The 22,091-nt window shown below is 39.5% G+C and overlaps 1 protein-coding gene across 1 annotated transcript; it reads right to left on the bottom strand.

Annotated features, from left to right (window-relative positions):
* Window positions 1–5,735: 5,735 nt before the first annotated feature.
* Window positions 5,736–12,626, bottom strand: LOC127858334 (uncharacterized). Its single transcript, XM_052395386.1, has 6 exons — window positions 12,510–12,626; window positions 11,818–11,896; window positions 11,042–11,131; window positions 10,749–10,835; window positions 9,399–9,440; window positions 5,736–8,233 (listed from the first exon to the last, which is right to left on the bottom strand). The coding sequence occupies exons 1-6, from the start codon at window positions 12,513–12,515 to the stop codon at window positions 6,219–6,221; spliced, it is 2,319 nt and encodes a 772-aa protein (XP_052251346.1). The 5' UTR covers window positions 12,516–12,626; the 3' UTR covers window positions 5,736–6,218.
* Between the last annotated feature and the right edge of the window lie 9,465 nt (window positions 12,627–22,091).

Raw genomic sequence — 22,091 nt, 5'->3', positions numbered from 1 at the left:
ACCAAATCAAAATTGACGTCAAATTCATTTCGAACAAACTAGCAATGGTTGAATCCAAAGTAGCTTCGCTTGAATCCAAATTTACTGAGTCAAAGAAAAAGCTATCGGAGATAAGTCGTATTTTGAAAGTAATACAAATGATGAAATGAAAACCAATATTGATGTTTTGTCAAATAATATAACGCCTCTTCGGAGTGAAATCATTAATCTAAATGAAACAATCATCGCTCACCAAGCAAGATCTATGCGTGACAATTTATAATTCTTTAATTTTGATAAGGAAACCTGCTTTGAAGACCGGAAGTCCAAAAATTGTACAGAAAAAGTTTGGCATGTTTGCAAAATATTTAAAGAAACGAAAACGCAGCTACCCTGATGAAAATCGACAGAGCTCATAGGATCGGGCCTTACCAACATCGTAAAAACAGACCAATAGTAGCCACGTTTAACTACTTTGGTGACAAACAGACAGTCAAATCAGCGGCATGTTATAAGCTAAAAAACAGTAACTTCCGCGACCAGCTTCCCAAACAAATACAAGACCGCCGAAAGAAACTGTTGCCATACTTCATTGAGGCGAAGCGGAACGGAAAACAGGCCAACCTATCATACGACGCGCTCTACATCGATCGCGTCAAATACAACCAAGATCGTCCACCACCAGGTCCAGTACCGGAGCTGTCCCCACGTGGCCGAGGCGAATACGGCGGACAGCGTCCGAACAGCACCGGAAGTCACAATGAGCACGAACAACTGACGGTACGCTAGGAAGACGACTGGAAGCAGCTTTCTTTTTTATGTAGGGTCTTGTCTCGAAACTTGAGGACAGTGGTTTTCTTAATCTTTATAAATACATATGACCTGTTAATATCTACAGAAACTTGGAATTCAACAACAACTACTATTTATATTGATAATTTTGAGTATTTCTAATGTCCACGGCCGAAATGTAACAAAAATGCGAAAAGACACAGCGGAGGTGTAATATTTTATAATAAATCAAAATATCATGGTAAAGTTGAAGTTGTAAATATAAATGAAAAGGGGATCATTTGGTGTAAGCTTCTTAAAGATTTCTTCGGTTTTGAAAACGATGTATATATTTGTTGTTGCTACATACAACCTACTGAGTCCCTTCTATATAAAAAAGTTTATTCCATTCTACAAGATTTTGATTTCTTTGACCAAATATCGAAAGATCTTAAACTGAATACCCAACTTGGAGATGTTGTTTCAACGGGTGATTTTAACTAGCGAATAGGTCAAAAGTTGGACCTGTTACATAATATAAATCTCGACCGCTATGTTAATATGCCTGAGCAAGATTTACCAATTGATATTATACCGTTACGATTGTCGGCGGATCAGCAGACGAATGCGTTCGGTTATAAACTGCTTACGCTTTGTAAAGAAACTAGTGTTTTATAGCGAATGGGCGCCTAGAACCTGGGTCCGGTTTAATAAAAAACTACAAAACCCGACTGTAGTCGGTTGACTGTGTGGTCGACTGACGCTCGTCGGCCGCCAACTGACCACTCGTCGCGTTCAAGGAGCAAGTAGCCGCGACTGTGGTCGCACGACGGTGTGGTCAGTCGACTGCGGTCGTGGTAGTCGCTATTTTTAGGAATATTACCACTTCCGCCATCAACATTCGAAGGCGAAAATACACGCGAGAAATGAAAGACGATGACTGCAACCATTCGAGTCAGTGCCGTTCGTGGTCCAAAAAGAGATAGATATTCTTTTAGAGCTTGTTATCGAGAACAAGAACCTGCTGGAGGGAAAGTACGGGCTATTGGTGACCGAGGCAAACAAGCGTAAAAATGGCAGGAGATTGTGGCAGCCATAAACGCGTGTGGGGTGGCGTTGAGGACAGCAAACACTTATAAAAAAGCTACGGGACATAAAGAGGAATGCACTAGACTGACCACTCGCCGCGTTAAAGGTACCATCAGGAGACTCCTAGACAGTCTGACACGGTGCCAAGACCGCCTTGACACCTGCAGGAGACTCCCAGACAGTCTGCGACAGTGCAAGACAGTCTCCTAGACCGGCGGAGCACCAGCAGGAGACTCCCAGAAGGTTCCAGAAGTTTCCCAGACCGCCAGGGCACCTTCAGGAGAATCCCAGACAGTCTGCGAGGGTGCAAAGACCGTCTGGGCAACAGCAGGATACTCAAAGACGGTCTGCTACGGTGCCAGTACCGTCTCGGCACCAGCAGGAGACTTGCAGACAGTCTTTGACAGTCTATTGCAGGTGCCCAGACGTACTTTGCAACATCGCAGACTGTCTGGGAGTCTCCTGTAGCTGCCCAGACGGTCTTGGCGCCGTCGCAGTTTGTCTTGGAGTCCCTGCATGTCCCCATCGGTCTGGGAGACTGTCTGGGAGTCTCCGGCTGGTGTCCAGACAGTCTTGGCATCGTCGCAGACTGTCTGTGAGTCTCTAGCAGGTGCCCCGACGGTCTGGTAGAATTTCTTGCACCGTCTTAGAGTCTCCTGCAGGTGCCCTGACCTTGGCACCGTCGCAGACTGTCTGGGAATCTCCTGCTTGTGCACGACGGTCTAGTATATTCGTTTGGCACCGTGTGCGAGTCTCCTGCCGGCGCCCAGACGGTCTTTCCATCGTCACAGACTGTCTGGGAGTCTCCTGCCGGTGCCCCGACGGTTGGGGAGACCGTCAGGCACCGTCTGGGAGTCTCGTTCAGGTACCAAGACGGTATTGGCATCGTCAAAGACTGTCTGAGAGTCTATTGCAGCTGCCGCGGAGGTCTGGGAGACTTCTGGCACAGTCCTGAGATTCTCCTGCAGGTGCCCAGACGGTCTTGGCATCATCGTAAACTGTCTGGGAGTCTCCTGCAGGTGCCTCGCCGGTCCTTAAGACTCTCTGACACCGTATCAGACTGTCTGTGTGTCTTCCACAGTTGCCCAGATGGTCTTGGCTCCGTCGCAGACTGTCTTGGAGTCTCCTGCAGGTGCCCAGCTGATATAGGAGACCTTTTGAAACCGTCGCAGACTGTCTGGAATTGTCCTACAGGTGCCCAGACGATATTGGTACCGTCGCAGATTGTCTGTTAGTCTCCAGGCACGGGTTTTGGGTGCCGACAAAGCGTCAAGCGACTATCAGTCGTGGTGTGAAGGGTGGACTGCGGTCGCTCGACAGTATGTCGAACAACGCGCGGTCGACTGACGATCGTCGCTCTCTATTAAACTCTGTTATCGTCGCACGACGATTATTTGCTGGTACAACCATAGTCGCCCGACCATGGTCGCTCTCATTAAACCGGACCCAGGACCTAACACATATTACATTTTTTGTCGAAACACTGTATGGTCAAGCACTGTTGATTACGTGATCGTAAATTATGATATGTACATGCGTATAAGCTCTATGAACGTACTAGATTTGACCGAATTTTCTGATCATTGCCCGATTGAATTTACGTTGCTTTGTAATAAATGTATTTTATCACATCAGGGACTCAGCTTAAAAAAATAGTTTGCAAACAAAATAATATAGATATGTTAAATAATACTTTAGAAGAGAAAAGATACATGTTTGATGAAATAATTATCGGACCGTGGCAATCTGGGCCCGGTTTAATGAGAGCGACCATGGTCGAGTGAGTATGGTTGTACCAGCAAAAAATCGTCGTGCGACGATAACCGGGTTAAATGGAGAGCGACGACCGTCAGTCGACCGCGCGTTGTTCGACGTACTGTCGAGCGACCGCAGTCCACCCCTCACACCACGACTGCTCGTCGCTTGACTGCTCGTCGCTTGACGCTTTGTCGGCAACCAAAACCCGTGCAAAATGACTGACCACACCGTCGTGCGACCACAGTCACGGCAACTTGCTCCTTGAACGCGACGAGTGGTCAGTTGGCGGCCGACGAGTGTCGGTCGACCACACAGTCGTGCGACTACAGTCGGGTGTTGTAGTTTTTCATTAAACCGGACCCTGGATAACTGTGTTGATGCTTTATCGAATACTATTTTTGACGTCTCGTTTCAGATTCACGGTAAAACTATTCAAACAGGCAATAACAAAAGTAAAAATAAACGTAATAAGAAATCAATATGTTTTTTTCTTCTTCAAGTTCTTATATATTCTAAAAGATACAATAGTAATTAAATACATCATAAATTCAGCATTGTGTTCCCAAATTATAAAACACTTAATTCAAATATTATTTCGATTCAATTCAAATAACATGTGGTAACTATATTCACACATGCATTATACTTTTTATTATATATTTTGCACCAAGTATAATATGACGTTCAAACGGCTAAGAGGTACACGAAAATTACCAACAGGGTATTCAAAATAAATATCATGCGAAACGGTAAGTGGGACTTTTGTTACTGTTATTACAACTTCAAAGTGCCCTTACTTACAGCTTTCCGGTACATCGGATGCTTTGAGGACAGTGCATACCGTTTCGTGACTATCCTGCTCCTCAAATCGAATTCAAACTCGCCGTTAGAGTGCGCCGCTCGCTGCCATGGTTACCCTTAAAGCGGCATACAGGTCAGTAAAAAAGAGGTGTACACAGAGTGATCGAGCATTTTTTATCTACAACCAGAGAAACAATAAGCACTGTTCCCCTTATACATCATTGAGTTATTTGTTAAATAGGCTCTGAATTGTATAAGTAAGAATCAGTAAGCAAAACGCTGCACTGATTGCACGTGTAACTGTATCCAAATGCTTCCATAAAAGACTGTCTCACGACAGGGTTTTTTAAGTTTGATATTCGTAATTTTTATCATCTTCCAGAACGCCCGTCTAACTAAGCTACTAAGTTGACAAATGCAAATATTTTGAATCCATAAAATAATGATTAATGTGTATATTGATGGAGATTTAGAGTTCGAACAATATATTTAATACATTTAAAGAACCAAAGCATTTCTCTTACCGAGACTACTTCACACACGCACGCACGCACGCACGCACATAAACACACATCTTTATTTATGTCACGTTAAATGAAAATAACAGGCATGGGGAATAAGCAATAACATCGCTAGTAGTCGTTAGGCTGTTAGGCGTGTAATTAAAAAAACATAGTTGCAAGCATATTTTCAATATTAGAGACAAATACCTGTATATACATAGGTACTATAACCAACATGGGGGGGGGGGGGGGGGGAGAAAGTTTCGTCTCATTAATCTAGGCACGCATTTTTTTCTACGAGTTAACCCATTTATGCCTAGTGGACTCTCTCAACCATTTAAATTGGATCAATTTATTTGCAAAATTATGGATATCTAGTATATTTATTTCTATATTTAGAATATTTCTTACAGAAATTCATTTAAGCAAAAAGCGCAGACCCTGATCGGACGCCGCATCATGCGGCGTCTCATTTGGGTCTACGCTGTTTGCCAAGGCCTTTTTTCTAGACGCTAGGCATAAATGGGTTAAGTGAACTTGTATCGTTCTTATCCGCGTTTTATTTGACATCATTCTCGTATCAAGTCGAAATTGCATTCATGATTCAGGTCTTCCATTGTGTTTTACGCATACAATTTTCGCGTACTAATAGCATCAGCTGTGTTAAGTGAAATGGGTCCGAAATATCAAGTTAACGATCATAGTTGTAATTATGTTTATTTAAGGCATACCATCTTAATATAATTATCAATGCTGGTTTTCTTTTTCTTCAAATATAAAGATAATTTTTGGCGAACGAATGTCTCATTTTACTATATTGTGGACTAGCCCGAGTTAAAATGATCTATATTTGGTTTATTTAGTAAACTTAAATACAAGAATGTCTCCTTAACTTCGTTTTATTTACGTTGTCTCTTGTTTGTTTGTTAAAAATGACTGAGAAATTAAAAAAAGACCAAAATAAATAAAATAAGCTAGCCTAAATGAAATTTAAAAAAAATCTTTGACATTGGAAAAATAATTGAAGATACGGTATTTAGAACGTGTCAGAAACGAAGGATAATAACAATTTTTGTAATGTAACGATTGAATATACTATATGCATACGTTTTACCAAAATGTGTATAATGTACTGTTATAATAAAGACATCCAACAGTTTGTGTATGTGATCCCGTTCCCTAAACCCAATATCACAAATGGTGATCGTGGTCTGTTGTTAGAATAATTCGATGCAATGAAAGGTAAAGTGTAAAAGTCCTCTCCACCTCAGCGAAAGGAAAACTAGCAGCAGAATGAGTAAACAAATGTTTCAATGTTCAATATTCATTAAATATTTCAATATTATCTCCACCTTCACCTCTGCGATAGCAGTAAAAAGAGTAGGCAAACGCTTCAGTTGAGTTCCTAGTGGAACAATCCGTCAGAATAGTTTCAACATAATAGTCAGGGCCGTTTTGTCCACCCACGAGTTCCGGAGCAGTGAAAGCGCCTTCAATGCCTGACTGGTAAACACGCCCATTATCGTCGCACAGATTTCCGCCGCAGCGTCCAGAGCAACGGAACGCCGGTTTTTCCGTCAATTTGTTTGTGACGTTGTTAAAATATTCAATTGTTGGAATATCGATATTCAAAAGGACGTCCGTGTTCTCCGAAACTTTGCTACATCGGTACTGAATACAGGCGTAGTAGAAATCTTGCAAGCCGTCATTGGCCTTCTGGATCGTAGTGGAGTAGGTGAAGTAGTACTTAGACCCCGCCGTGGACCATACACTTGTTGCTGTGATGGCAGGCATGTTCGGAAGGTCATCAATTGTGGACGAAAAAAAATTGTACCCGGCAGTGAAATGTATTCGTGCAGTACAAATATTTGTGCCATCTGGTATGGGCTCATATGCAGGGAGGCTGGGCTTGATGAAATGGAACGCTGGCTGGTTGATATTCGAGTTCTGGCAGGTTGATAAGTCTTTGTAAAATCCACCATTTGAATTGGAAATAAAATTGATAAAGATATCTTTTTCGTTAGGTAAGACTTTGTAATTTATAGCAGTATGCGCCGCTGCTATCGCTGGGGAGTACTGCGACAGTTGTTTTGGTTTTAAGTTCGTTGTTACTGGAATAATGATCCCACCAATCGAAACTGTTTCCGATGATGTTAGATTAATGAGCCCGGCAAGGACATTATTTGGATTAGCTGGATTAAAGTCAATGCATCGAACCTCAAAGCACGTGTTATTAAGATCGCTGGTGTATGGGAAATAGAGTCTCAGTCGTTCGTTGTTTGGCGTATATGCAACGACCCCTGGAGTGAATGTGGCTGGATTGGAAGCATCAGCTGGGTTCACGTAAAAGACTTTCGCTTTAAAGTAGCAACTGGGTACTCCCGGGATCTTGTCAATGTTATACCAGTTTCCAGTGTTGATCTGTGTCAGCAAATCATCAGTCAGACTTATCTGTCGTTTTCGACGATTAACATTTATTGTTGGAGCTAATATCCATTGTCCTGTAGCTTCATCTAGTAGCCAAAGAGCCATTCCCTGTCGTACGGTGAACACGACTTGACTGGTCAATGGATCACCTGATTCTGTTCTTAGATTGACGTTGAGAATACCATCCGAGAGTAGAGGTGCCCCATCAATGGTAAGAAACTGACCGATTTCATCAGTTAACGAGTCATTGACACTAGGTGCCGTAATACTTATTTGTACTGACTGGCTGTAGAGATTTCCTGCCATATCGGTGATAGAGTTGGCTGAGATAAAAAGCTGAGCAACACCCTGATCTAAATTTTGAGGGTCAGCCGAAATTGAAAGTGTGTTGTCCACACTTGGGTTAACAGTTACCGGGGCAGCCGCTTTGATCATTTTGATTTCTACGTATAGTGTACCTCTGTATGTCGCAGGAAGATCACTCACTTTAACAGCCGCTATGTACTTTCCCGATGGGTCTGTCACTTGTATCACGACCTGTGTTGCGGCTGGTATTGAGGCCTTAAACAAACCCGTGCCGTCGGAGACACCTGTCCCATTCATATCGATACTGACGGACATGCCAGAAAGTGGTGCCATAGTCGAGAAGTCCTTCACAGTTCCGACAACTGTTATACCGTTATCTTTGCAGCATGCACAGCCGGTGACGTAGGATACCTCTTTATTCCCAAACATCCCGCAGTCAACGCTGCGAATTTCCTCGACGGGACATATGATTCCATCATCGGGGCAGGTTTTAGGGCGATATATGGTGTATCGACATGTCCCGGCGGGGCAGGTTCCTACGTCATAGGTACAGTCGCCGACCAGCGTTCGGTTCGCTGGGATTCTGGATGATTTGTACTCTGAAATACAGAATAAATTCATGTATATAATTCACGATCGAGTTTTGTAGAATCATTCAAATATTATGGCACATTATTATTTTAAATCAAGCAAATTCAAGTGATAAGTATTGCATTAATATTTTCACAATACAACAAAAATATGTTATGAGTGTTAATGTAGACATGCTCTTACTAAGAAAGACATGTAATGTACGGAAATGAAGTTGTTGTGTGTGTTTGTGTAATATTAAAATGTACATGCACACATTATAATAGGCCTTTTCCGCCCTATGCCACGGGTCCGAATATCGGCCCCATTCCCAATGCAAATCTGGTTTTTTTTTTCCCAATTGAAAAAAAATCCAATTCCAACTTCCAACGATTGCAAAGTTGATTTTTTTCTGCCGCTAAAAATGCGCAAAATAACGTTACCTTAATCCGCAAACTAAACATTGGGGAAAACACGCTTGTTTTAAGCCCGGCTTTGTATCGATCAATACTGCGCGCGCTGTACAGGTATTCATTAATTATCAAAATGGCGTCTCACAACAGCAAATATTACGTTGCCAAAATAAGAAAAAAAGATTCAAAAAATACGCCAACAATTTCGTCCCTTTTCAACAAGCAAAAAGAAAAACAAACAACATCGGGTGCGGTAAGTATAAGAATGCACCGAAATATTTCTAGTAATAAACGAAGATCGATATAAATGATTTCCGAAATTCAACAACAAGATGCGACATAATTTTTTTTGATATCTGAAATTGATTTAAGATCGATTCATTTGTAAGTAATTGTGTTATAAAATAACTTTGATATTCTTCTTATTATAAGGCATTAAAGCAGTCCTAAAATCTTAACATGCATGCATTATGCTCAATATAAAAGGTAACTAGGCATGGTAATGTACACTTATCAAAAATGTTCATATTATTTTTTAAATTTAAATAATAGGGTTACAAAATAGTCGTTATTTACCAGTTAACGGCTTCTTTGAAATATAAGAAACACTTATTACATGCGACTATTTTTCCCAATTGAGCCAGTTTTGCGATTTTGTTTTTTTCCACAATGGGATTTTTCACGACGCGAAATTCCCAAAATTCCAATGTGGCGTTTTCCCTAAATGGAGCGGAAAAGGCCTGACATATGACTAGAAGAAGAAATACATTCATATCTTTACCTTCATACCACGGTGTTTTGAAACTTTTATCACACGGCGGGTCTGAAATGAAATAGAATTTATGAAAAATCGTTCACTTTATATCGAAATTCATATTCTACCTTCGAAATGAAAATTTATTATATTAAGAATGTAAACAAAATTGACTTAAGACCATATATCAGGCAGCCCTGTATCAGGTCGAAATTAAAGCCTTAGTATAATACAAATGTTTTAAAGACCTTTTATATCAACATTGTTTTCAATACTGTGTCAGTTCTTTCTGAATTTAATACAAACTATAAGGCAATACTTTCAAATTAAGTAATAATAGTGCAAAGTAATAAGAGAAATGACAGAATTATTTTTTGCATGGTTACATAAACTTTATTTAATAATAAATACGTATAATTAGCATAGGAAATGTACGATATACCGTTTCTAAAATGATAGAATTTTAACAACATTTGGATTAAAAGCCCATGGCTGCATTGTTAAACCGTATCGATGTGAAGAATGTTATAAAGTTATGTTATTTGTTGTTGTTTTTTTTGAAAAATTGAAACTGATAATTGTAGACATTTGCGAAGATCGTAGTTCATTAGTATGTGGTATTGAGAATTGGGTTTACTCTATTTGAGAATTGTTCAGTATATAGGGGAATAGTTAAGGTCAGTGGGTAATTGTTCCGGAAACTGACGAATAGTGAGAGTCCAGAGGAAACACTTAAGGGGATACGAACTCAAACAAAGTGAAGTTTCAAGCTCTTCACATAATCTCCTGCGGATTAGTGTTATTGAGAGTGGAGAACAGTTGATGTCAAGGAAGAACAGTTTCGGATATAGGAGAAAAATAAATGTCAAGGGAGAAAAGTTTTTGATGTAGGAGAAAAGTAAAGGTCAAGTGGAAAAGTTCGATATTACTGAGGTGGGAAAATTCTAGGTCCGTGTGTATTTTTTCTTGATAAAAATAGTCTATAATAGTTAATCCTCAATGGGATTTGTTTGAAGATACTGAAAAGCTGTAGTTACAAACAGCAAAATGATAATAATTAATGCCCACTGGCAAAAAGTATAAAGATTTTCGATTAAAAAATGTTTTAAAAGTATGGTGGAGTTTATAGATTATGTCCCATGTAAACTACACCATACTACTGATGTTTGATCATTACAGTGAATTAATCACAGCAATTCTGATTGCGATATAGTTAAAACGATATGGGGACATTATTGGAGAGTGGATAATAGTAATAACGAATGTACACAAATTCGAACGGGTAAAAAAGACACGCATTTTGCCGGTAAATGATACATTATCTAGAGAGATTATCATTATAACAATTTTAACAATAAAACGAACATAAATTATTACCTTTAGGGCAGACTGAACAGCATTGGTCAGGTGGAATGTACGCATTTTTGCACTTAACTGGCTTACAACGTACAAATCTACATTTATCTGCAAGTAAAGGCACATACTCAATACATTTGCCTTCAATGTCGGTGCAGTTGAAACAAACATTTCATTTAAACATATTATATGAGTACTTAATTGATGAAAATGTACATTGATTTTTAATCTGTTGATCAGTCTGTTAATTGCATCAGTTAGAGAAAAATGCGCGGACTTATGGTTAATTCCGTGTATGATATTCGTATATATACCTGATGGGCACACGGGGCAACATTGTCCGCTTGGTACATATGCACCTCTGCACCACCTCATCGGCCTGCATCTGTCTTTTCCACATTTACCTCAAAACGTGTAGGAAAAACTTAGGGCATCTTTAAGTAATTTTCAAACTAACTCGTTTAATAAACCGAATAATATTAACGATAAGCATTGACAAGCATTACATGCTATAGCCGCGAAAACAAAAACAGCACCAACGATAACAACAGCAGCAGCAATAAAAATGATAAAATAATAATAATAATACTAATACTAAGAAGAAAAAGAAGAAGAAGGAGAAGAAGAAAAGAAAAAAGATGAAGACGAAGAAGAAGAAGGAAAAGAAGAAGAAGAAAAAGAAGAAAGAAAAATAAAGAAAGAAAGAATCAAAATAATAATAATACAAGTTCAACATGCTTACGATAGAAGCGTTGGTAGGTAGAGCAAGAAGCTCACAAACATTAAATTTAGGAGTAGTTTCTGTTTTAATTTGTATCATATTGGCGGAACTTTAATATGCACCACATCAAGCGTACAGCCATTCAATTAGTGCAGTTAGTAGTTGCATTCATAATTATTTGCAATTAGTACTAGTTAACCAGTTAAACAAAGAAAAGTTAGTGTAGGCTAACAGACCGCCGTGATTTGAGTGGCATTCTGTTGAACATGACATCACATTAACAAACATACAATAATCAATTATGAACCACCAAAACAATATTAAGTTTCCATGGCGGTATCACATACCGATTCGCTACGTTTTCCATACCTTTGTTCGGTGGTTTACGACGCCCTTCTGTCAAGGTCACCAAAGCGAGCGTCACCAACACCAATACACATGTTCCAGTCTGTAATTAGTATGACGCGTGTACTAGTTTTTTACATGATACGTTAGTTTATGTGTGATAAATCGTTTTGACAATAATGCTTCGACATTAAATTAATTGATCATATTCAAGTAGGTATATACATTTGAATGGTTTAATTTAACAACTCAGTACTGTATTTATCATTTGTAAAATTCATAAAGTTGAACAATCAAGCTATCGCACACACATCACAAGTTGAACAAATCCCATTGTTTCAAGAGACTCATTTCTATGGCAAACCTACGGTGGGCACTAAGGTGACATCACCGCTCAAAAAAAAGACGGAAAAACAGAACTTGTGTTTTCCGCTTAAAAAAAGACGGGAAAACAGGCTTATTTTGTGTTTTCCCGTCTTTTTTTTTTTAGAGCGGAAAACAAAAGTTCTGTTTTCCCGTCTTTTTTTGGAGCGGTAAACAAAAGTTCTGTTTTCCCGTCTTTTTTTGGAGCGCAAAACACAAGTTCTGTTTTCCCGTCGTTTTCTTTTTGGAGCGGTGATGCTGTCACCTTTGTGCCACCGTACACACACTTTATAAATCAATCCAAAATAAGCAGCCTGAAATATTAGTGAAAATAAAAAATGTACATAATCTACCTTCATAGTATTCCTTCCGAAGTTTCTGCTTGTTGTTTAACCAATATTGTTTATGAATTGTGAACATCGTTTTATACGTGTCCATCCCGGATGTTTACGCGTAGAAAAGCAATGAACTCAGAAACAAAACAGAAAACTAATCTTAATAAATAAACATTTTGCGGTTAAATCCATTTATAAAAAACCTGCAAGCTATTGATATAATTGTTTTAAGTTCAATGTGTTATGTTAACTCTCTTTATCATATCTTAGTTTAAGGTGTTTAAGTGTATGTGCTGTTTTGCTTTATAACTTGTGATGTACACAATTTAACCACGTAAACAGTTTAGGAAGATCAATTTGGGGCGTAGAAATACCACACTGTACAAAAATGCACCGTTTAATTTTAAATTCGTGTCCTTGTCTTCGGTCACTGTGAAGCTCTCATTTCGGAATAATTTGTCAAATAAGTGGGAAAAACTGTCTGTTTGTTTGTCTGTCTGTCGTCCGTTTGCCCGTCCGCTCAGCCGTCCGCCCGCCTACCTGTCTGTGTGTCTGTGTATTTGTCTGTGTGTGTGTCTGTCTTTCCGTCCGCCCGTCCGTCCGCCCAGCTCTCCGCCCGCCCACCTGTCTGTGTGTCTGTGTTTGTGTCTGTCTGTCAGTCCGTCCGGCCGCCCGCCCGCCCGTCCACAAAACCGTCCGCCTTACCCTCCTACCCGTCTGCACCCCCGCGCCCCCTCCGCATATCCGTCCATTCGTCCGTCCGCCCGCCCGTCCGTCCGTTTCCCCGTCCGTCCGAAAGGCCCTACCGCCCGCCCGCCCACCAGAGTGTCCGTCCCCCCTCTCACCTGTCTATCTGTTTGTGTGTCTGTATGTCTGTGTGTCTGTGTGTCCGTCAGTCTGTCTGTCTGTCTGTCTTTCTGTCTGTCTGTCTGTCTGTCTGTCTGTCTCTATGTCTGTCTGTCTGTCTGTCTGTCTGTCTGTCTGTCTGTCTGTCTGTCTGTCTGTCTGTCTGTCTGTCTGCCTGCCTGCCTGCCTGCCTGCCTGCCTGCCTGCCTGCCTGCCTGCCTGCCTGCCTGCCTGCCTGCCTGCCTGCCTGCCTGTCCTGCCTGCCTGTCTGCTGTCTGTCTGTCTGCTGTCTGTCTGTCTGTCTGTCTGTCTGTCTGTCTGTCTGTCTGTCTGTCGTCTGTCTGTCTGTCTGTCTGTCTGTCTGTCTGTCTGTCTGTCTGTCTGTCTGTCTGTCTGTCTGTCTGTCTGTCTGTCTGTCTGTCTGTCTGTCTGTCTGTCTGTCTGTCTGTCTGTCTGTCTGACTGTCTGTACTGTCTGTCTGTCTGTCTGTCTGTCTGTATGTCTGTCTGTCTGTCTGTCTGTCTACCATTTAATAGCTGATAAAATTTGCTCAAAGTAGTTGATATATTAATTCATGTTTATTTCAGTCTTTCTTTATCAATATAAGCAAATGGCATCCAGAATCACGGGCGCAATTTTATCGGTCCGTAAGTGTTTGAGTTTCTTTCAAAATCCATCCATTAGAAATCAAAATGTGTTAATACGTTACTGATAATTTTGGAGATTCAGTACAGCGATTACATCCCTATGTGAAAATCATTTCACAAGCACGCACTTTCTTTATTGCATTATATTAATTCAAGCAACTTTATGATTGATTGAATATCATTGGTTCATAAATTGGATCAGTTTTGTTTGTACTAAAGATTTGCAGATCCGGATAACAACTTTTGTTTACGGCAAACAAGGACAGTGACTTGAGTGTCCACATGTACCTAGGTTTATGATACAAATTCAATAAGACTTTCATAGACATATACAACATCATTTACATCAAATGAAACATAAACACCCAGCTACGATATTTAATTTGCAAAAGATCATTAATGTAACCTTCATTTACTGCCTCGGGTCATCTTAGGAGTCCAATATTTAGTACTGTGTTGGAACTGATTCAAATCCGCCACATTTTATGTTCATGGTCATATATGCCTGGTATGTGAAATGTAATAATGTATAAAATTACACCTTGGAGGATGATAGAACGTATTGTCAACCAGAGGATGTTGTTGGCAATTTATTCGTTATCATGTAGTATAATTATAATGTAATTGACTGCCGAAGACATCGATATGGATTCGGTAAACGAGATTTAATTGAATGTTTTAGTTCTGCTTCAAAGGTTCAATGTATACACTTTGTTGGTTACTCCGAACGTACATAGCAAATGGAATATTGCAAATATGATCTATACTGCATGTTTGGTTCGTGTATTTAAATCTGATAAAGGATATATTTAATTTAAAAAAATGCCAATACACTAATAGTCCACTTGATTGAAATGTCTGTCTGTTTGATCATAATAGAAATTGCATTGCAAAGGTATGAATCTAATGGACATGACGCTATGACTTAAAAATACATGCTTATTAGTTTTTGAAAGCATATGGATAATGTAATTACACGTTTTTTTTTAAATCCTCAGGAAGTACTTTAAATTACGTGATACAAAAAAAATGTCGTATGGTGCAAATTACGGGACTCGTTTACTTCATGAAAAAGTAGAATAACAGTAAGTCGAAACTGTACAAATGTCGACGGGGTCATCATTCAAAGTTACAGACAAAGGCCCATAGCATGACCTGCAATTAAGCAGAATAATGCCCCCTATTGTAGGTTTTGTGCAGCCAAATTCAGATAAACAATTGCGTCCATCAAATGGGGTTGTATTTGGGGCCAGTTAGGTCAACACTGCAGCTGAAAAAGGATAACAAGTATGCGCTCAACCCCCGTTAGGATAAATATACTGTTCCGAAATGGTTTGTGTATGAAGGTTATAGGCTAATCCATTGAGGAATTCCAATTGGGACCAGTGTGGTCAAAATCATAATTACTAAATAATAATTGTGTTTCTGCTGAATAAATTACGGTTGAATGAAGATATTGTGTTTTAATTTTGTTTGCAGGTACATTTCATTCAGACCCAGACAATGACTGACTTATATCTGCATAATAATTAAATGGGTTCATTTTACTGTCTATAGATTGTTAACTGTTTACATATGGTGAAGCTAAAGAGTCAATCAATAAATCTGTATTGGTTGAAAAAGAAATTATTTAGAAACGCTATCAGTGGATTTTCCTTAACAAAAATAAAACACTCATTTCTATGTTGTTGTTTTTTATAAATGTATGGTTCTGATATTAGTCATTTTCTGTGTAATACTATGCATTTCTTAGTGTATGGTTCTGATATTAGTCATTTCCATAATTGTTCTGGGTATTCACATGTGAATGTCATTTGTTTGCAAGTTTCAAATCAAGTTCCAAATTAAACACAAAAACACCATATTAAATACTGAATGGTCTGTAGGTGCAGGCCCGTTTTTATCAACATCGCTTAGGTAAACACACTTGATAATATTTAACCAATTTAAACAAATAGATTAATTTAGAAACCATTACCCAGTGTTGTTATTGTTAAGATAAGGTCATGTAAAAAAACAAATCGACATTTTATTATGTATTTTTATCTCTGATAACTAGCTAGTGGCAAATAACTGTTCAACTTGGTTTACCCCGTATAAGCATGCTCATATATGATATCCTTTCATCCCGAAAAGTATTTAGAATGAGTCACAGCATTCAGTTTGAGTATGGAGCCACGCCTTTTGAAAAGCCGCTCGGAGCTAAATTGCTTTTGCTGATTTCTTGATATAGACTCGTTTTTGTTTGTTCCCACCTACCTACAGAAATGTTATCATATAGAAGGCGCATTACGCATCAGTGCTAGTAAGTAAGTAAATTGGTTATTATAATGACATGTGCAATATAACAAAACATAAAATTAATATATATAGACAAATGTGTTTTTCACCTGACCCGATGAGCCTTTAATACAGCAAAACAGAATATTTAAAATTATATACAATAGCGGCCACCACATACACTGATACATGTGAATAATATATTACGAATTTGAATATGAAAAAAAAACAAGTGTACAGGAATTTATGTCGATGATATCCTCATTTCAGAACTCTGCATAGATAACCACAGGAGGGAAGCCCATAGTATTATTAGTCTTATTATATATATATATATATATATATATATATATATATATATATATATATATATATATATATATATATATATATATATATATATATATATATATATGAAATATATATTCATATATATATATGAAACAACCTATCTTTCAGAATCGAACACAGTCTTCAAACGTACCACATTTATGTAAGAACGAAGATAGTGAGACTGTCTGTTGACTATTAAAATATCAATACATCTACACAATAGCGAATACATTTAGTAAACATACACTGTCAGAATACTTCACCATAGCCAATTGTGTGATTAAAAAATGTGCATTAGCCGGGGCTACGCCAAAACAGTCATATCCCTTCTTATTGCCAACGATGCAACCATGACTACATGTGTGTCTGTCTGTATTATTCATTTGGGTTGCTTGGGATCTTACCTAAGAAAATAATTCAGATCGAAGTATTGAAATACGCGTTAAAACATAAATCGTTGTAATTCAATACTCACAGTTGAGAAATGAGAATACGTGTGTACTTTCACTTTCATATTTGTATGCGTTTTGTGGATATTTTTGAAAGTTTCTGGCTAAGTTTGCGATAGTGCAAGATCCGCTCCTTAGAATCTTTCATCGTATTCGTGGAAGTGATACTGATACATATAACTATACTTCATTTGCCAGTTAATTTTAGAAATCAAAGGAACGTACATCAGCTATTCCATTTATAAATACGCGGTGCCATTTTTTCAATTTTTACATAGTGTGATTGTTCGATGATTTGTATTTTATCACGAATTGACACTTGGTACCACTTCTGTAAAATTAGTAATACTACTACTTTGAACAACCGATATATTATTTATACTATCTATAATGTTTATTGGCTCAAACAACGTATGTCCGTTGTCTCAAAATTGAGCGTATAAACCTTTCTATACACAGGAACAATCATTTGTAGAAACATCATCAGGAGGGAATAACTTCTTAACCAAATCAGCTTTCGTTTAAGAAATTTTACCATATGCATACACAATGCATAACGATACTTACAACACGACTTAAAACAAACCACTTATTAAATTTGCTGTAACCTCCTTGAAACGGCAACTGTTAAGCATCTAGCGCATAAACATCTTGCATGACGCGTCGAACCCCATAATTAGCTCAAAATATATTTATTTTTTATTTTTTAATTATATTTAGCTCCTATGTTCTACATATAAGACGATGTACACCCGAGGTAAAAACTGGCCACGCCATGGTTCAAAAGATTATTATGACGGATAAAGTAGTTTTTTAATACTCTTCTGTGAAATTAAGGATCATTGGTTAAATATTTGTTTTTTAAAATTGTTTAGCTTCACCATGTGTGTTCAAATCATGCCTCTAGTTTTCTTTATTCAGTATGTTGTTTTCAACATTAAGTACCACTTTGTTTCCTAGTTTGTTTCTTTTTAAACAAATTTATAAGTTAAAACATAAGCCCATCATTAAAGACATGTATGAAATCGAATTTACATTTTGACAATTTGATAAAGACAAAGAATGTTCTGGTTTGAATTTGTACGTTACTGATAATGTATAAATGGCAGCACATATAGTTTTAAATTATGACATAATTGTCATCACTGCTTTTGAGTGCATGATTTGCAATTCATGCTTAAAGGCAAACGCAAACACTTTTTCTACTTACATCATATGAATCAGTATGATTGATCAATCATCATCATTCCCTTGACCGGTCTGGTCGTTTGGGGGAAATGAGAGACGACGACACAGGGAGATCCTCCGCCAGTCAGGTCTTTTGTGGGCTGCTTTAGTAGCTCATCCACGGGAAGGGGCTTCCACTGTTTAACATTTTCCATCCAGCTTTTCTTCTGACGGCCTCGACGTCCACCTCACTCTAGGGTTACCTGGAGCACATTCTTGCACCGGGAGTCATACCTGGTGACGTGTCAAAAACAAGCCAGCTTTTGTCGTTTGACGATCACTAGGAGGGGTTTTTGTGGGCCAACACGTGCTGTGATCATGTTCCGGACGCACACGTTGGTCTTGAGCTCCAGGTAGGGGATGCAAAGCAGTCTTCGGAGATTCTTGTGTTCAAAGGCCTGTATACTGCGTTCTGCGTCCTCATGAAGCGTCCAGGTCTCGCAGCCGTACAGTAGGATGGAGACTACGATTGACTTGTGGAGTCTATTTGTGGGGAAACTGATGAAACTGCTTGTCCATATTCTGCTCAGTCAAGCCATCGCTTCAGTTTCCATGACGATTCTTATTCAGACCTCATCGGTGCTGATACCATCCTTGGATAGGGTTGTTCCTAAGTACTTGAATGTGGTCAATTCTTCCAGTTTCTAGCCGTTCATGGTGATTTCTGCTCAGGTTTTGTTCGTGCTATTCACCATGATCTTGACTGCCCTCCATCCCGTATGCCCCTGCTTTTTTGTAGAGCTTGGCAGTGAGGTCGTAGAGTTCACTGCTGGTACTATCCATGAGGTCAATTATATCAGCAAATCTCAAGTTTGAGATGGTTCTGCCACTAATGGAGAGGGAGTTGTGGTGGTCATGGAGAGTCTTCTGCATTATCTTCTCAATTTAAAGGTTATACAAAACGAGGGAGAGCAGACAACCCTGATGGACGCCAACTAATGTCCCGAAGAAATCTACCATCCGGCGTGTCAAGTTCTTGGATGACTTGCACCAGCCCTTCGTCAATGTTGAACACTCTCACAACCTGCAATGGGCGATTATGCTAGACGCGATCGAAAGCTCTCTTGATGAAGTTGTGATGTCTCTGCAGTTTAAGATCTGTTGCACTGTGCACCGTCGTGCTCTTAATCCGACCAGCTGTTCTGCCAGCAGGTCCTTAGCCTTACTTTTGCATCGGTTCAGTATGATTGTGGATTATTTCTTTGCTTGGGTGGCTGATAAGGTTGATTGTGCAGTAATTCTAGCATAGCTTGGAGTTTTGCTTTTTAGGTAGGGTGATGACCAGAGAATGGGCCCACTCCTTTGGCCACGTATTCTCCTCCCAGATCTTCTGGCATAGTGCTGTCATTTCTGAAGTCGTTTCATCTCCTCCATGTTTAATCAGTTCAGAAGGGACGTCGTCCACTTCTGGTCTTTGAACATTCTGAAAGAGAATGGGGTCTGGTTGAAGTGGGTAGTTGTAGAGGTCGCTGCAGTATTCACTCGGTCAGGAGATTTCCGTTAGCATCAGCTATAACACTGGCCCTGGGCTGACTGGTCTTTGTTAGGGCCTTGCTGGTGCTGTAGACCTTTCTGTCGCTTTTGGTCATCTCTTTGTAAATACTGATAAATTGCTCCTCAATCCACTCCTCCTTGACCTTTTTTATCTTCTTTCTCACCTCCCTGTTTGCTTTCTGGTATTCTGTCCTAGATGCCTGCCTGGTGTACTTCTCATGCATCCGCTCTCTCCTCATGTCGCAGAGGTCCATGATATCGGTGGTCAACCATGGATTGTTCTTTCTTCTCTCATTCCAACCAACCTATTCGGCAGATGACCGCAGGTCTTACTTTATGTTGTTGGTGGTGGTGTCGATGTCATTGTCTACGATATTCAAGAAAGCAAACTTATCGCCTATCGGTGCTTGAAATTCCTCTGCTACCTCCGGATCTTTTAGTTTCCTCAAGTCAAATATATTGCGAAGGTTCTTGGTGATGCGCTTGTTCTTTAGATTCAGCTTGATTTTGGTGAGCACTAAGTCATGGTAATTCCCGATGTCAGCGCCAGGAATCGTTCGTGTGGTTGCCTTGTTCATGCTGGAATTCAACCGTTGCGGAGCCAGTATGAAATTGATCTGGTTGGTAATGTGCCCGGATTGATCATGCCAGGTCGCTGTTCTGGACGGTTTGCTTTGTTACAGCGTGTTGGCCAGTGTGAGTTGGTAGCTTCTGGCGAACTCAAGAAGTCTCAGCCCTCTGCCATTGGTCTCTCCTATAGCAAATCTGCAAATTGTTCATGACCAGTCTTGGTAGGCGTCTGGTCCAACTTTGACGTTCGAGTCGCTTTGGATGATGAGAATGTTGGTATCAGCGGTAGCGCTTCAGCTCGTGCTTAAGTTCAAGGATCTTGCCGCACGCAGAAAGTGTACATACAGGGTTTTCCCTTTATTCCCAGCTTGATCGATTGATTAGCCCCAGTAGCTTCATTGTCGCATCCATCCTGAAGACTGGCAGTGGAGTGCGCGGTCGTTGTTATTCCGGGCCCCGACTGATCCGGCTTGGTGCTTCGTTTTCTTGTCCTCATCATTTCCTTTCAGTGGGCTTAAGTTACTCTTGGCGGTGCCCGTCTCTCTCCAAGAACTTGCAGCTAGGTAAAAAACAACAACGTGTTTGCCTCTAACTTCGATTTGCCCGCCAGCAGAATTGGTTACCAGGGTTTTGTTGGGGCAAGATCCCGGAACCAGAAGTTCAGAGTTGAGTGTAAGGTGAGAACCCGTCGTGTCTGTCCATCCGATGGAGCTGCTACGAAGCAACAAAGTACTATCTCTACCACTGAAAACCCCATACACTCCACATACGTGATTAATGACTGTTAGATATATATTTTTGCAGATACAATCATGCTATATTTTGATTTTAATGAATTGAGTCGCAATATAAACTTCAAAATTGTGTCCGTTGATGCTGTGCTTCAATTGTTTGATTTTAAGTAAATCTAATCTATTAAAAGGATGAGGAGTGCAGCAACTATTGATACCAACATTGAATGGCTATTGCTATTCGTTAATGGTTTTTACTTAACTACTTTCTGTTAGTGTACTAATTTTGACACATTGACGATATTATTCACACACGTCCAACAAATCCAATGTATACATCATAAAATCAAAGCCCTAATGGCAGTGGTGAGTGGATTGGGGGAGGTTGGGTAGGGGTGCAGGCTTTTTCAGACCGTTCAAAAATATTCCCCTAAATATGATTGTGTAGTCAGTGTAGAGCTACTCAAACGTTTTTCTACGCAAACAGATTTACCATTACGCTATTAAGTGACAATAGCCCCCTTTTGAATCAAATGTACAGGCTAAATTGCCCAAAGAACTATTTTAATTATTTTCTACAAATCCCCACATATGTGTGTGGACGGTTCAGGGATCTAGTAACATGATCCCCTGATTTGTAGTCGTCCAAAGAAGCTAGCAGTCCCGTATCTGTATAGCGTTCAATGTTCTTTTCTGTGCGAGTTATATCCGCTCAACATAACAAAAATGAAGGTACCTCAAACTGATAAAAGTTGCACTTAAAACTCACGGATTAATAGCAAATATAAATATTATTTATTTTTAATTGCACATTGTTAATCGAGATGACATTTGCATAAGTAATACATATAGAAAGATCCGTCGCTCATAGCAGCTGACAGGACTCATAATGCATTATGATTTACTTCACAAGGTATTAATTAAACAACAAAAAGACACAACAAACAATACAACCAAACACACAAAAAGATGTATTTCCTGTATTGCTGAATAGTTCGGGCACAACTTATTAAGTTATAAAGA

Source organism: Dreissena polymorpha, chromosome 14 (assembly GCF_020536995.1).
Source record: "Dreissena polymorpha isolate Duluth1 chromosome 14, UMN_Dpol_1.0, whole genome shotgun sequence".
In the NCBI taxonomy this organism is placed as follows: domain Eukaryota; kingdom Metazoa; phylum Mollusca; class Bivalvia; order Myida; family Dreissenidae; genus Dreissena; species Dreissena polymorpha.
Note: the sequence above shows the minus strand (reverse complement) of the source record. Positions and strands in the feature narration are given on the sequence as shown.